General features: G+C 31.8%; 2 protein-coding genes across 4 annotated transcripts; one reads left to right on the top strand and one right to left on the bottom strand.

Moving 5' to 3' along the window:
• Positions 1 to 6887: 6887 nt before the first annotated feature.
• LOC146950592 (E3 ubiquitin-protein ligase RMA1H1-like) lies at positions 6888 to 9698 on the top strand. 3 transcript variants are annotated; one of them, XM_085746529.1, is made up of 2 exons: positions 6888 to 7032; positions 8587 to 9698. In XM_085746529.1, exon 2 carries the CDS (start codon positions 8629 to 8631, stop codon positions 9370 to 9372), a length of 744 nt encoding a protein of 247 aa, XP_085602655.1. In that variant the 5' UTR covers positions 6888 to 7032; positions 8587 to 8628; the 3' UTR covers positions 9373 to 9698. The 3 variants fall into 3 exon arrangements, with proteins under 3 accessions (XP_085602655.1, XP_085602657.1, XP_085602656.1); XM_085746531.1 differs by lacking the exon at positions 6888 to 7032 and adding an exon at positions 8240 to 8360; XM_085746530.1 differs by lacking the exon at positions 6888 to 7032 and adding an exon at positions 8434 to 8457.
• Positions 9699 to 11889: 2191 nt separating this feature from the next.
• LOC146950593 (pentatricopeptide repeat-containing protein At2g20710, mitochondrial-like) lies at positions 11890 to 15355 on the bottom strand. The gene is made up of 2 exons (XM_085746532.1): positions 15012 to 15355; positions 11890 to 13227 (listed from the first exon to the last, which is right to left on the bottom strand). The coding sequence occupies exons 1-2, from the start codon at positions 15273 to 15275 to the stop codon at positions 11992 to 11994; spliced, it is 1500 nt and encodes a 499-aa protein (XP_085602658.1). The 5' UTR covers positions 15276 to 15355; the 3' UTR covers positions 11890 to 11991.

The raw sequence follows: 15355 nt of genomic DNA on the forward strand, positions 1-15355 counted from the left end.
TGAACTCCGATACATTCCCTCATGCCTCTGTTCTTCATCTCAGTTCAGATGTTGCTAGTACGGAAATTTGTGTTGCTGTTTGTGTAAGAACTTGTTATGAATTTGTTGGTTTATGCTTCAACAGATTTGGACCGGCTGTGTTGTTGTTCGATCTGGAAGTGATCCGAAATCCACTACCTTCCCCTCTTGCTTCTACTTGATTCGATTCTGCTTGAACCTTAAAAGTTTGAGCCGATTTGGTTGATGTTGATCTTGATGATGATTGTTGTAGGTTGTTGGAGAGGGGTTGAAGATGAATATGGATTGAAGCTTTTGGTTATGGAGGTTTTTGGTGGTGAATGTGGTGGTTAGGGATGAAGATTGAAGGTGGTTGTGGAGGTTTGTTATGGTGGAGATGGATGATGAGAAAATTTGTTATGGTGGAGATGGATGATGAGAAAGTTTGTTATGGTGGAGGAAGTGGTGGTGGAAAGTTAGTTAGGGTGGTGGAAAGTTAGTTAGAAGAGAGGGAAAATTGAGAGGAAATAATTATGAAGTTTGTGATTTTTTTGTGGAGTTTTTGTGGAAATGATTAGTTGTGTGACTTTGACCTTGACTTGGACTTTTATAGGTGATGTGGTAAGCCTTGGGCCAATTGGAGTGGGACATGTGGCACTGGACTTGTAACAAACTCTTATGGATTAATAGCATTTGGACACGTGGCACTTGGACAAAATATCTGCAAGATGAACAAACAAGGACCAAAATGCAAATATAAAACTAAAAAGGACTAAAATGTATTTAAAATAAAATTGGTAAAAAATGTAATTTGAAAATAACGTAAAGCGAAACGATTAAAAATGACAAAACGGACTAAAACGAACCAATTACTTAAATGAGGTACTTTAAAGTAACCTCTCTCTGCCGAAATTTTGTGTGAAAAGGCCAAAATGCCCCTAGAAACTAAAACGACTCAAAAAGACTCAAACGCAATTTAAAAATGGTTTTTTTGACATGGAATTTAAGCAAGAGCTTTATACAAACAAATTAAAAGACTCAGAGACAAATTTTAGAAATTAAACAGGGTTTTAATATGTGAAAAGACTAAAATGCCCCTAGGGGCTAAACTGACTCAAAATGACTTTAAACGTAATTTTTGAAATGGATTTTGACACAGAATTGAAATGAAGACTTATTCAAACCAATTGAAAAGACTCAAACAATTTTTTAAAGGACTAAAATGAGTTTGGATATAGGAAATGACTAAAATACCCTTTTACATGAATTTTGCAAATAACATTGAAATAAAATGCAGAGAAAGATGCAATTGATCAAAGACAAATTCAAATGACTTGAAATGTAAGAAAAGAAGGATTGAGCTAGTATTTTTAGGTCCAAAATTAGGGTATAACAAAATCAAGTTTGAATAATGACCACCGTCCAAAAAATGTGCTTTATGTGCTCAGACCACCTGTCAAAGCAGCATGAGTTAAGTCATGCCAGCGACCAAAGAAGCGTGAGTTAAGTCACGCTGGCTTATAACACGCGTGAGTTAACTCACGCTGATAGTACTTAAGTCACGCGATGGTACTTTCGTCCATTCAGTTGGACACGAGTGTTTTTTGTTAGGAGAAGAGCAATTTTCCAACATCAAAAGGTGGAATAACCAATACAAGACAACATATTAGAGCATCCACAATGAAGACACTCATTTTTTGGTGCTTAATTGGGTCTCACGTGTATACATCATTCATTTATAATTTATTAATAGTAGTACATAATAAGCACTTAATCTCTCCAATCCAACACCTCACACAAATTTCTTAAATGTGATCCAATTATCAACTATCAATAACTTTATATCATTATATTTCAATTTTTTAATATTAAAAAAGTGTGGGTCCTATTTAAGATTGAGGGTCATAAGCGAAACCCACTGGTCTTACAAGACCCCGAAAAAATTTCTCCCCAATAGATATACCTAATAGGTATCAGGTCTTAAATGGTTAAGACCATCCCATTTGAGATGATCTTAGACCACCAAAAACTAAGTAAAAAATAGAAGTGGGTCTTCGAGCCTTCAAACACTACCATGAATGTAGTTTAATCTTTGCAATCAATTGAACAATAGACAATTTTTTGTGTGTGGAGAAAATCCATAAATTTGACTCCTTCCACATGACCTACATACAAGTCAACTATATCAATTGGAAGCAATGACGAATTACATTTGTAATATTGTGAAATGTTTAAAGATATTAACTAAAAATGATCAACACTAATATAATGTTTCTATTAAAAATTATTTCTTTAATATCAAAAATCTGTTAGATATTTGCTCCGTGTTTGTTGCATATTTTATTTGTTTGTATGTGTGGAAACAATTTTTTATATATTGATATGAGAAAGTCAATAGGATAAAATTTTAAAATCTCGCGACTATTTTCAAAATATCAACATTAATGTAATTTTTCTATTAAATATTTTGTAATGTTCTGTGCAAAATAACGTTAAATATTTGTACCACAGCTGTTAGACGTGGATTTTATGTTCTTATATTCACAAAAGTAAATTCCATGCACCGATATGAGAAAATTGATATTGTAAAATTTTGAAAACTCGTGACTGTTTTCAAAATATCAACATTAATATAGTGTTTGTATTAAAAAAAATATATAATTTATATGCAAAACAACGTTAAATATTTGGACCGCAGTTGTTGTATATTTTTCATATTTATATATGCGGAAACAAATTCTTATGTATCGATATGATCAAATTTTGAAAATTCATGACTATTTTCAACACATCAACATTAATGTATTGTTTCTATTAACTATTTTTCTATTTTATATGCAAAAACTGTTAAATACTTGCACCACACTCGTTGTAAATTTTATGTGCTTATATTTCCGAAACAAAGTTTTATGTTTCGATACGAGAATGTCGATGTGATAAAATTTTAAAAACTAGTGATTATTTTCAAAATATCAACATTAATGTCTTGTTTCTATTGAATTTTTATTTTATTTTATGTGTAAACACCATTAAATATTATCATCACACTCGTTGCAGATATTATGTGCTTATATCTACGGAAGCAAATTTTTATGTACGGAAATGAGAAAGTTGATATAATAAAATTTGAAAACTCATGCCTATTATCTAAATATAAACATTAATGTTGTGTTTCAATTTTTTTTTTCTTTCAATTTTACATGTTCCGGAGCCAAGGCCCAATTCAGGTTAGACCTGAGCCCGTTCGAGACTCGAAGTTAGGCAAGTCATAGCTTGGACACGCCCTAAATCTCATTGGATAATGGTTCGGATCTATAGATCTCGATTGTCCAGTCCGGATCCAATGCTTGAGTACCCCTCAGATGATTACACATGTCCCTCAGGGACACTTGTCAAGGCAAAAGCTTGACAACCAAAAATCCTATTTACTCCCTATAAATAATAATTTTCAAAATCTCAAAATTAATATTGTGTTTCTATTAGTTTGTTTTTTAAGTTTACATGTTCCGGACCGGGCCAATGCTAAAAAAAAAAAAAAAGAGCATTTATTAACCCCATTTAGAAAAAAGAAGCATCTTTCGACCAAAAAAGAAAAAAGAAGCATCTTGACCAAAAACAAAAAGAAGCATTTATTACCTCAAAATAAAAAAGAGCATTTATACTTTGACAATACACGTGTTGCTCAAAATGTTGATTTTTTATTGAAAATAAAAAATATGCTGATGTGACATTAAATCATTTATGTGAATTCGGTGAGTGCCACGTTATTATAGATTAATTCAACCGGAAAAAACGATATTTAAGAAAAAGATAATTTAATATGATTAAAATATGTTAAAGGTGGAGAAGTTTCGTGTCTGAGATTCGAACCCGACCTCTGCATATAATATGATACTCCCTCCGGTCCTATTTACAAGAGAAAAGTTGGTCAACAAAAGTTGATGTATCTAGTTAAAAATTCAGTTCAAATACATTCACTTTTGTTGACCTAATTTTCTCTTATAAATAGTACCGGAGGGAGTATATCTCTGTCAACTAAGCTAGACTCACCAAGATAATATATATATCTTTTCTATCGTTTATCGGTAAAATCCATACAATGAATTACATATTTGAATATGCATTCGAGCATATTAATTTTTTCATAGTCTTTTATCCTTCCGTCTTACTATATGTTGCTTTACAATACCAATAAATTATTAATATTATTTTTTCTATTATATCTTTAGTTATTTATTATTCTCACTTTATTCAATTCTTTCATTTATTTTTTTTTCATATGATTTATGAAGAACAATTTTGTAAAAAATTCATAATATCTTTTTCCTACACAAAATTAATTACATTTTTTAATACGTGTAAAATGACCAAAACGTCGTATAATTTAGAACGGAGAGAGTACCCATATAAATTGATGACAATATTATGCTAGTGCTATTATTCTTAAAGTTGGCATGGGTACATGCATGTTTTACACAATCAATCATAAACGTTGGATTGTAAAAATATTTTGAATTTTCTTTTTTGAATTGTGTAGGAAAATTTAACATCACATATAAATGATTATACTCATGAAAATGATGGACATTTGTTAAGAAGACAAATATGAAAATCATTATCTTAAAATCTGTGTAATCATTTCTTTAAAAATCTAAAAAAAATGGCTTAATCTGTGCACTTTTGCCTCCTATATTTTGCCAATTGTGCGATTTTGCACCCCATTGTTTCAAACGAGCGATTTTGCACCCTATATTTTGTCAATTGTGCGATTTTGCACCCCATTGTTTCAAACGAGCGATTTTGCACCCCATAGTTTTCTCCCTTTCTGATTTTGCACCCAAAAAAACCATAAAAATATTCAGTTATTTTCCAAAAAATTTAAAAAATCGAATTTTTTTTTAAAATTCTGGAATTTAATTTTCAAAATACAAAAAAAGTAAATTTTCAAAATTTTAAAAAAAGGTCAGATTTTTTTAAAAAAATTCTGGAAAAAAATTTAATTTTTAAAAATCTGGATACCAATTTAAAAAAAGGTCAGATTTTTTTAAAATTTTGAAAATTTACTTTTTTTTGTATTTTGAAAATTAAATTCCAGAATTTTAAAAAAAATCTGATTATATTTTCTGATTTTTTTCTAATTTTTTAAATTTTTTGGAAAAAAACTTAATATTTTTATGATTCTTTGGGGTGCAAAATCAGAAAGGGGAAAAACTATGGGGTGCAAAATCGCTCGTTTGAAACAATGGGGTGCAAAATCGCACAATTGGCAAAATATAGGGTGCAAAATCGCTTGTTTGAAACAATGGGGTGCAAAATCGCACAATTGGCAAAATATAGGGGGCAAAAGTGCAATTAAGCCAAAAAAATTAATGTTCTTTTCAATATAAAATTGGTTTAATGTGTGGAGGGGAGGGAGGATTGATGCACTACGATTTATGTTAAAAAGACATTTTCATTTACTGTGTTTTATTGCATCCTTTGACAATGATGTAATAACAATTTAAAATAAACAATTAAATAAATAACATCTTTTGACCATGAGTTAAGTAGTAACAATTTTATTTATTTCATTTTTTTAAAATTTTTCAACTTTATCATTCATCATAAAGAAACAAATTAAATATTAAAAAAAAACTTAAATACTTATTCCTGATCTTGAAAAGAAATGTCATTCATCATAAATAAATAAAAAGTTAAATATATTAAAAAAAAAACTCCACCTTTAATTTTGATATATTATTAATTTAATTTAATTCAATATTTGTGATAAATTGCGGAAATTTTTTTTTCTGCCCCTATCACCAAAAAAAAATGATATGTCTGCCCCTACTTGAAAACAATTGATCAAAATGCCTTCGTTCTTCAGTTGAATTGGCGAGCATAGCTATTTTTCCGGCAATCTCTGCAAGTGCGCAGGTTTTTCTCTGAACATTCTGCCAATTCTTCAAACAAGATGGCGAGCATTATTTTTTTTAAGTTTTTTTTCATGTTCTTATTTTGGAATGGCGAGCATTACTTCTTTTTTTTTTAATTTTTTTTTCCTTAATTAAAGGTGGCGGCTCATACATATTTTTAAGTATTTTTTCTTGCTAGTCCTTTGAAATGGCGAACATGCCTTTGTAATATTTTTTTTTGCGGTTTTAATTTTTTTTTACGATTTTTTTATTAAAAATACCATATTTCTTGAATTTTAAAAAACAACCTAAAATGATTTTTTTATTAAACATTAAACAAAAATACATTAAAATAAAACATTGTTACAAACCTAAACATCTATTACATTTATCTTCTCCTAATTTTGTGCCCATGAGTACCACATCCAACACGTTTGATTTTTCGTTGAGGTCTACCGGGTGGCGCTATTTGTAGTTGTGGCTCCTCCTCCTCGTCCTCATCATCATCATGGTAAAAAAAAACAAAATTAAATTTCCTTAAAAAAACAAAATTAAACTAAAATGGCGCCATTTTATATATTAAACATAATCCTGCTTTTTATTTATATATGTAGCATGCTCGCCAATTGAATTAACAACCATGGTAAAAAGCTTAAAATAATGTTGTATCACCCATGCTCACCATTTTAGATATGGAACATGGAAAAAAAAATTAATGTGCTCGCCATTTCAAAGAAAGAACAAGAAAAAACCTTAAATAATTCATGTTCGCCAACTTAAATTAGGAACACACAGAGTTGTACAGAGAATGGTTCGAAAAATGAGATGCTTGCCAAGTTAAAAGAAGAACAAGGACATTTACAACAATAATTTTCAACTAGGCAGACATATCATTTTTTTTTGTGATAGGGCAGAAATTTTTTTTTCATAAAATAACACTCAAAGTTTGACTCCTTCTTCTTGTATATAAACAACAACAATATCAGATATTCTTCTTCCTCTTCTTCATTTCGTTCCTTCCGTTCCGCTGCCACCAATTTTGCTTTTCACACCTCTCTCTCTCTCTCTCTCTCTCTCTCTCTCTCTCTCTCTCTCTACCTACCTGCACCCCCTTCAACACACACCATCGTTTCTCATCTCTGTAAGTACCAAATTATCCCTCTCTCTCATGGTTTTGACTTGCTCTTTCAGTTCAATATTCTACACCTTCGATCCTCTCTTATACGATCAAGATTATTTCTAATCATGCTTAGTTTTTTTTAGCTTTACGAGGTTTATGTTCAAATTAAACCTAGTATGCAAAAAAAACCTTTTTTTTCTTCTTAATTACATTTTTGACCCATTTTTACTCAAAATCATGAACTTTCAATCGCAAAATTCAATTTTTTTAACTTGGAAATTTCTGGTTTTTTTTTTTTGTTTCTTTCAATATTGTGCTTAATTGTTTCAGTGGCTTCAACTTTGGTCAATCTTGTTTTGCACTTGTGTCCTGTTTGAATAAACAGCTGAATTTGCAGCTTATTGATAAAATAGCTTATGAACAAGCTATTTCTATAGCAAAAGATGAGAGTAATTTAAATTGTTTTCTGTATAAGCTGTTTTCACAAGCTATCATGGAGATCAGATGAAAATAGCCTATGAATGTCATAAGTTGTTTTCATAAGCTATCTTGGAGATTATAAGAAAATAAGATGAGAAATGGTTATGTCATAAGCTGTTTTCATAAGTTAAGTTTCAATATTGCTTATGCTAGTGGATAAGCTCAATTAAGTTGATTTGATCTAAACATGCACTTGGTGATTCAATCTTGTTTTCTCTCCCATGTGACTAAGAGAGACATTTGATTAACTTTTGGGATTCATATAAAAAAATTCCCATAGATTGTTTTAGTCAATGGTTTTATTGTTTTCTTCTCTCTCTTATGTGCTTGTTCAGAATAATTATAATATAGGACAATATAACTGACACCCTTCATTTAATCTTATCTGATATAGGTGGCAAGATTGTGACTTTTTTCTATTTCCCTTATGATTGATTAATCTCATTTTTAGTTAGTTTAGTTTAATTTAATTATTGGGTGTTATTATATTTGCTATATCTACTTGTTTGAAAGTCGTTATATTTAGTTAAGAAACTGTTAGGTAGGTTGGAACATAACATGTGAATGTGGAAATTAAAGTAAACAAACATAACGTTTCATTGTGTTCTATTCAAGTGCCAAAGGTTATCTCAAGTCCTTAGTTTTATAGTTGTTTTTCCCAAACTGTTCTGAATAATTTACATATTTTTGGTGGGTGGACCTTATCTCTTTGAGATGAAAATACTTGAATATTTTGAAGAAAATGAAGCACATACTCTTTATGTTAAAACAGCTATAAAATTAGTTAGGTGGGATGTTGATGTTCACATTCAATTCACCAACCAATATTTGTTGTGGAATATCAATCACGTCAAGTAAACTCCTAGAAGGTTCTAGTTTCTTAATCACTTAAATTGTCTTGTGGTGTGTTTAGAATTTATAAGATAACATGAATTTCTTGATCTGAATACAATTTTATAGTTTCAAGTAATTTCTTTTCTTCCATGTTAATTTATGGACTGATTTTGTTATATTAATGAAACTTCAACAATGAAGGATGAATTATCTGTTAACAGTTGCTTGTAATTTTGGTATTTATACTCTTTTTCTTTTCAGATTCAGGTACCAAACAAGGAACAAATTGTAAGACAAAAGAGAATGGCCTTCAATCAGTATTTTGAGGAGGGTATGAACCAAATTGATTCCTTGGAAGAAAAATCATCTCAGGAGATGTGGAAATATGCAAGTGCTGAAGCAATTTCAGGTTCTAGTGGCTTTGACTGCAACATATGCTTGGAGTGTGTGCAAGATCCAGTGGTCACTCTTTGTGGTCATCTCTACTGCTGGCCCTGTATTTACAAATGGCTTAATTTCCATGCCGAAAATCAAGAGAAGCAGAAGGAGGAGCCACAATGTCCAGTATGCAAATCAGAAATCTCAAAATCATCCCTTGTTCCACTCTACGGCCGCGGCCAAACTACGCCGCCTTCCAAAGGCAATGATCACCAATTAGGGAGTGTCATACCACCTAGACCGCTTGGTCCTTCATGGATGACGAACTTACCAAGATCACTTGATGCTGCAAATGTTTCACAACATAATTCTCGGACTTATCATCCCCATTATCTGAATCATTCTCAACGATATCCTTCACCAATGCTTAACACAAGTGGTTCACTTCCCAATCCATTGGATACAAGTTATGGTGTCTTTGGTGAGATGATATATGCAAGGATCTTTGGAAACCAAGTGACAAACATATATACATACCCAAATTCATACAATCTTACAGGGATCAGTAATCCAAGGATCAGAAGGCATTTGATGCGAGCTGATAAGTCGCTCGGTAGAATCTGTTTCTTCCTCCTTTGCTGCACAGTTTTGTGCCTTCTCCTATTTTGAATGCTATTCCATATTTTTGTGCAATACATTCCTGTACAGAAAACAAGCGGTATCCCGGTTTAGTCGTTAGATGTATCATATATATCAGAGAAGCTGCACATTTGGTGCTGAGATAGGTTGTTGGTATAGTTACCTGTCTCTCGTAGATTATTTGAAATGGATGTTTGAATAAGTTTGCATCTGTTCTATTTTGGCTTTCAGCTTGTTATAAATTAAATAAACTGTATTATATATTTCCAGAAGGAAAAACAACATATGTTGTTTGCATTACTTTGCAATTGTGTAATTTATGTTTGGCCTTCATGCAAGTGAAAGATTATCCTCCATTTCCTTTGCACTTCCATTTCTCCTCAAATCCTCACTCTCTCAAATCATAGGATTGTCACTTCTGTTTAGTACTTCTTTGCAATATTTTTTTTTTATTCATTTGTTGTACTTTTTAATATTTTTCTATTGATTTATTTGTTAAGGTTCAACTGTGGTTGAAACAATTAAATCATAACTCAGAATCAGATGTCTCACATGTTGGATCTCCTATCATAGTTCATAACATTAGTTTTCATTCATAAATTAATCCTTTTGTTTGGCTAAATCATTCTCTTTTTTTGATAAATTTGACTAAAATTAATCACTTGGAGTAAATTGTTTTATGTAATTTTTTTTTACCAAATTTGAATTAAAATTATGACCGGATTAATCTTCTTGTGGTATCACTTTAGCACGAATAAACTTACTACAATTGTTGATTTTTGAGAGATTATCTTATAATCAAGTATCACTAAAACAATAACTTCAATCAACTATTCCCTTGATATTCATCTCTCTATTCTAGAAATTATAGAACTCCGTGGGAGTTACTTCATGCTAGTATGTTTATTGGAAGCTTCTGTTAAAATGCAAGTACTGGTTGTTAAAACATCCTTTTCAAACTCTCCTTTATAAGCTGTTTCATCACAATTGATACTGTGGATTATAGGATTACTTTCCACCAACAACGCCATAGCATCTGTGTGAACACGTGGATAGGGTGCATGCCTATATTTGCTATATTTTGAGTTACAAAGGAAAGGTTTATGCTAACTAATGTCCTCAGGCATTGATTAAGAAAAAAAAAGAAATATTTACATGAAAACATCATTTTTAACATTTTTAAAATTTTGATTACACAAGTTTTAAGATATTCATATTATATTTATTGCTTTAATTTATATTTTAGACACTGGTTAGCATTTTTCAATTGTTAAAATTCTTTTCCCAACTTCTAAGCCCCACTTTTGATTATGAAATTCGACCAACACATGGATAGAGTGATAAATAATTGTCCTTCTATCGACATGGAGTGGTAGTAGTTGTTAGTTGGGAGAAGTTGAATACTTGAATCAATGACTTTATTATCACTCCAACCAAACCACCTTACCCCTCATATGAATTTTCACCAAAAAATACTCAAGATTTAACTCCTCTAAAAATAGATTTATTTTGTTTTGGCTTATGTTATTGTTTTCAAATTTCTTCCCTACAAATTCAACAAAAAAAGATAAAAAAATCTTCTCTACAAAGTCACAAACCGTCCTTTTTTGCCTCTGACATCAACCTCCATCACATAAACCATGTTGTGGCAATCCAGATCATATCAATCTGATTCATGATGTTTACTAATAGGAGAATGCTGCGGAAAAAAAGAAATCACAAGGACATCGCGAATGCTGGTTAAGTCAATACACCACTTCCGTGAATTTTGGCAATTCCAGAAATTTAATTGGCTGAGCAGCATTTCTTGAATCTTTCGGAAAGCTATTTGTCGCTACAAATAACACTGCTCTGACTGATATGACACTTGAGTTGGTGTTTGTGAGGAGTAAATCGAAACAATTAAAAAACATGAGATACTAAGTCGAAACAAAAAATAAAAACCAGATCAAATTGATCAATGAATCTTCTTTCCAAAATGATAGCTTGAGTTTTTACAAATATATCATTTTCAAATACAACCACCCAAGAAGTCGCCAATGGTGGCCATGTCAATGAGGAAGGGAACCCCTCTTTCACGAACTTCCTAAGTTCTTTAAACTTTCATTTACTTCTTTCTACCAACATGGTCAAGAAAGATTTGTAATAAACTATAGCCGTATGCGCTAACTCGACTATTAGATCATCTGGTAATTGTTACATAAGCTAACCTTTTATAAGTGATCGAAGAACCATGTTGATATAACGTTTGTAACGTAATAAACCGGTTCGAAACAAATAAAAGATAAGAGACTGTATGAAACTTAACATAAGGGGGGAAAAACCTAACCTTTATTTCACAAGGGTTTTGGTTTATTCCCCCCTTGAATTTGTTGTTTTTATTCTTTTTATCAAAAAAAATTGGTGACATAGAATCATCTGTCTGAACTCTAAACACAAAAATGAGAGTGAATAAATTAGGATGCTAATTAAATCAGAGACAACGATGAAAGGTGCAATAAAAAGTGTCTAAACAGGAGGAAAATAAATAACCAGAGCAACCAGGCAGGACAAAAGATTTTCTCCTTGAAAATAATTGAACACGTCCTTGCAAAACATCGTTTACATTGAAACATTAGTTTTCTTCATCATCAAGTTTACATTGAAACATTAGTTTCCTTCATCATCAAGTTGAACCTTTTCATTCGTTAAATCTTCTTTAATCAGATCACTGGCTTCTGTATCTGGTATTTCACCATGAACATAACTTACTAGTCTATCATAGGTAGTGTCTGAGATATGACCTTTTTCTTTAAATAACTTCAGAATCTCAAGGGCTTGCTCCACATCAGCTTGTTCTTTCAGGTACTTGATACAAGCAACCAAATTCCAGGCATTAGGTTTCCATCCTGGTCGACCTCCCAACGTTGCTTTCTTTATTGCTTGAACCGCTTTTTCCATAGCATTATCTGTTTTATAAGCAGACGACAAACGGTCCCATGAACTTCCATCTAATTCCTTGCCATCATCCAAAAGCCTCTTGATATATGCCTCAGCCTTATCCAACAGACCCCATTTACAATAAGCAGTGATCATCATATTTGGAATTCTGATGTCGAACATTGTGTTTCCAGACTCCCATTCTTGCAAAATCTTCTTCGCGCCTTCAATGTCATCCAGTTTCACTAATGAGCTTAGCATACATAAGTAACTTGAGTTGAGAGTATTTCTAAGATTTTTACACCTATTCCAAAGTCGATAAACCGCGTCCTTGTTTCCAATTGCAGCATGCATAGTTTGAAGCGATTCATACGCAAGCCTCCTCGATTCATACGGAATCCTACTTGCCTGAGCATTAACTAAATTTTCTGATTTCTTCAGCATTTCCGAGGCCTTTTCGACATTGCCAGCTTTCATATAAGCATTTGCTGCTGTGGAATATGTATACCAATCCACAGTTGCCATGGGATCAGCTTCCATTTGCATTAGTAGCTTCTCCATCCCCTCTATGTCTCTAGAATTTGCATAAGCATTCAACCTGATAGTAAATGTCGCACCGTTGCAGATGTCCTTCTCTTTCATTTCTTGCATCAACCTATCCAATAATTCATATTTACCTTTCTGAGCATATAGTTTTAACATCATATTATAACACACTGTCATGTGCGTGGGACGCAACTCCTTAATTTTCTTCATGATGACCTCTGCTTCCTCCAAAGATTTATGTTCTACATAACAGCCTAAAAGAGCAGCATATATCTTGAACCCAATTTTAGCTTCAGGGATGCCTTTGAAAAATTTCTCTGCTTGTTCTAGACCATGAACTTTAGATATCAGGTTGAGCTGTTTAGCAATGTCTCCAGAAGATAAATCATTGTTACTGTTATTGCTTATCCATTCTGATACCTAACAGAGTGTTTTGACAATGATATGATCAAAAGTAAAAAGTGATGGAATATATATGATCATTAAAATTAGTGGCTGAAAGATGGAAATGAATAGCAGCCTTAAACAATGCACATTCAAGGACAGTGGTGAAAAATTCCCTTGTTCTTTGACTATTCATTATAGTATTAGTCAGAGTCAATTTCGATAAGCTTCTCAAAATGTACTTACGGAAAAAGAAAGATAAAATGAATCTTTCGGCACCTTGCTTTATTCACAAGAAGTTGTTTTCACAGTTTCCTATACAACATCTTTATAACAACAAACAAAGTGAAAACAAGGTAGCGTTTTTGCAACTAAAGTTGAAAACAGAAAAAGAAATGAAAAAACGAACAAGCCCAATAATTGTGAATTCTTCAACTAAGATTTCTTGTACATATTGAAACTGGATCCTTCATCATGATCATTTATAGCCTTTGTATTTAACTTACCAAAAAAACATCAACCTGGTAACAAACTAATCACACCAGGATCCACAGAAGTTGGAAAAGAATTCAAGATAGCTCATTTCACTTGTTCATAAACATACATCTGCCCCTTATTATAAGTTACTCTGCCATTTTCACATATATAAGAAAAGTAAATATTGTAATTGATGTGTCTATTTTGTACATAGATGTTTCTAAAATACTCTTCTATACATGAATGTGTTCCATTTGGACTTTTTATCTCTCAAGACACTTAATTAAAAAAAAAAACGAAGATATAGTATTACTTAGAGACATATTTGAATAAATAAATTAATAACTGTATCAAAGGGTGTGTTTGGATGGATGATTTTGGAGGGAGGAACTTCATTTTCTTTTCTAAATTAAGGAAGCCATAAAATGTTAATAAAAAATAAATAAATTAAGTGTGAATGTTAAATGATCAGATATATTATGTTATCATTTTAATTTTCAAATCCTTGTAAAATACCAAATAGAAATCCAAATATAGATTTAGCCCTCCAAAACCCTCCATCCAAACATACCTAATAATTTGAAATGGAGCTTTTTATTTCGAGAAAGAGTTAGTTAAACCAATTATAACTAAAGACACAAGGATCCAAACAACTTAGAATACAAAGGCTAGAGCTTAGTTTTCTACTTACTTTTACAACTGAAGCAAAACAATTATCCAAGTATATAATGAGATTATTTTTGCCATGTTTGAATTGATTTATTTGAGTTCATTTTATCTACTAGCATAAGCACCTTGGAGACAATTTGGGAGAACTTATGGTGACAACTTATGATATGTTCATAAACTGTTTTTCAGCTTATTTTCATAAGCTCATCAAAATGACTTATAAAAACATCTCACAGCTTATACGAAAACAATTTAACTTTATTTCATCCAAACATGACCTTTGTACATAACCTACCCAACAAAATGAACACCAATCCCTAGCATCTTCATTCATTATAAGTTGGTTGTGTATAAGCTATAAGCTGTTTTCATAAGCAATCTTGGAAAACTTATGGAAATAAGCTTAAAACAACTCATAAACATTTCATAAATTGTTTTCATAAGATCTCTCAATCATGTTTATGTCAGTGTATAAACTCAAATAAGTCGACCTAAATAGGCCTTACTTCTCATCAAAGGCGTATCTAGTGTTTGACACGTGTCAGTATCCGACATTGACACGTGTGATTACGTTCAATTATGTCATTTTCTCAAATGACTACCAGTGTCAATGTGTCAGTGTCCGGTGACGGTGTCACTAAAATATAAAAAGATTTCAAGTATGAAGGTTATACCTGAAGGGCATGTGAGAAGCGACGATTATTAGAAAGACGAGCAATGATACGTTTGAGAACAGGTTCGGTAACATCACCACCTTGTTCAACCCATTGGTTAAGAATTGGAAGCATTGAAGTTTTTGGGTTCCCATTCTTCAATATGCGTTTCTCAAGTTCTGTTAAACCAATTGGGGGGGTTTCTGTTGTTGAGTACATTTGAATTGACCTAGAAACTAAACATGGGTTTATGGTATTGCATATTTTTGACCTAATTAACATCATTTTTTCTTTCTTCAATGCTTGTTAGTTACTAGCTAGCTTTGATCAAGAAGAAAAATCAAACCTGAAAGATTTTAATTTGC

The sequence above is a fragment of the Medicago sativa genome, chromosome 2, assembly GCF_051527215.1.
Source record: "Medicago sativa cultivar Bolivia chromosome 2, Bolivia_mono, whole genome shotgun sequence".
NCBI lineage: Eukaryota > Viridiplantae > Streptophyta > Magnoliopsida > Fabales > Fabaceae > Medicago > Medicago sativa.

Coding starts and splice junctions, on each gene's coding strand:
- LOC146950592 (XM_085746529.1), top strand. CDS start 8,629: ATGGCCTTCAATCAGTATTTTGAGGAGGGTATGAACCAAATTGATTCC.
- LOC146950593 (XM_085746532.1), bottom strand. CDS start 15,275: ATGATGTTAATTAGGTCAAAAATATGCAATACCATAAACCCATGTTTA. Junction 13,228..15,011: donor GCTTCTCACATGCCCTTCAG/GTATAACCTTCA, acceptor ACACTCTGTTAG/GTATCAGAATGGATAAGCAA.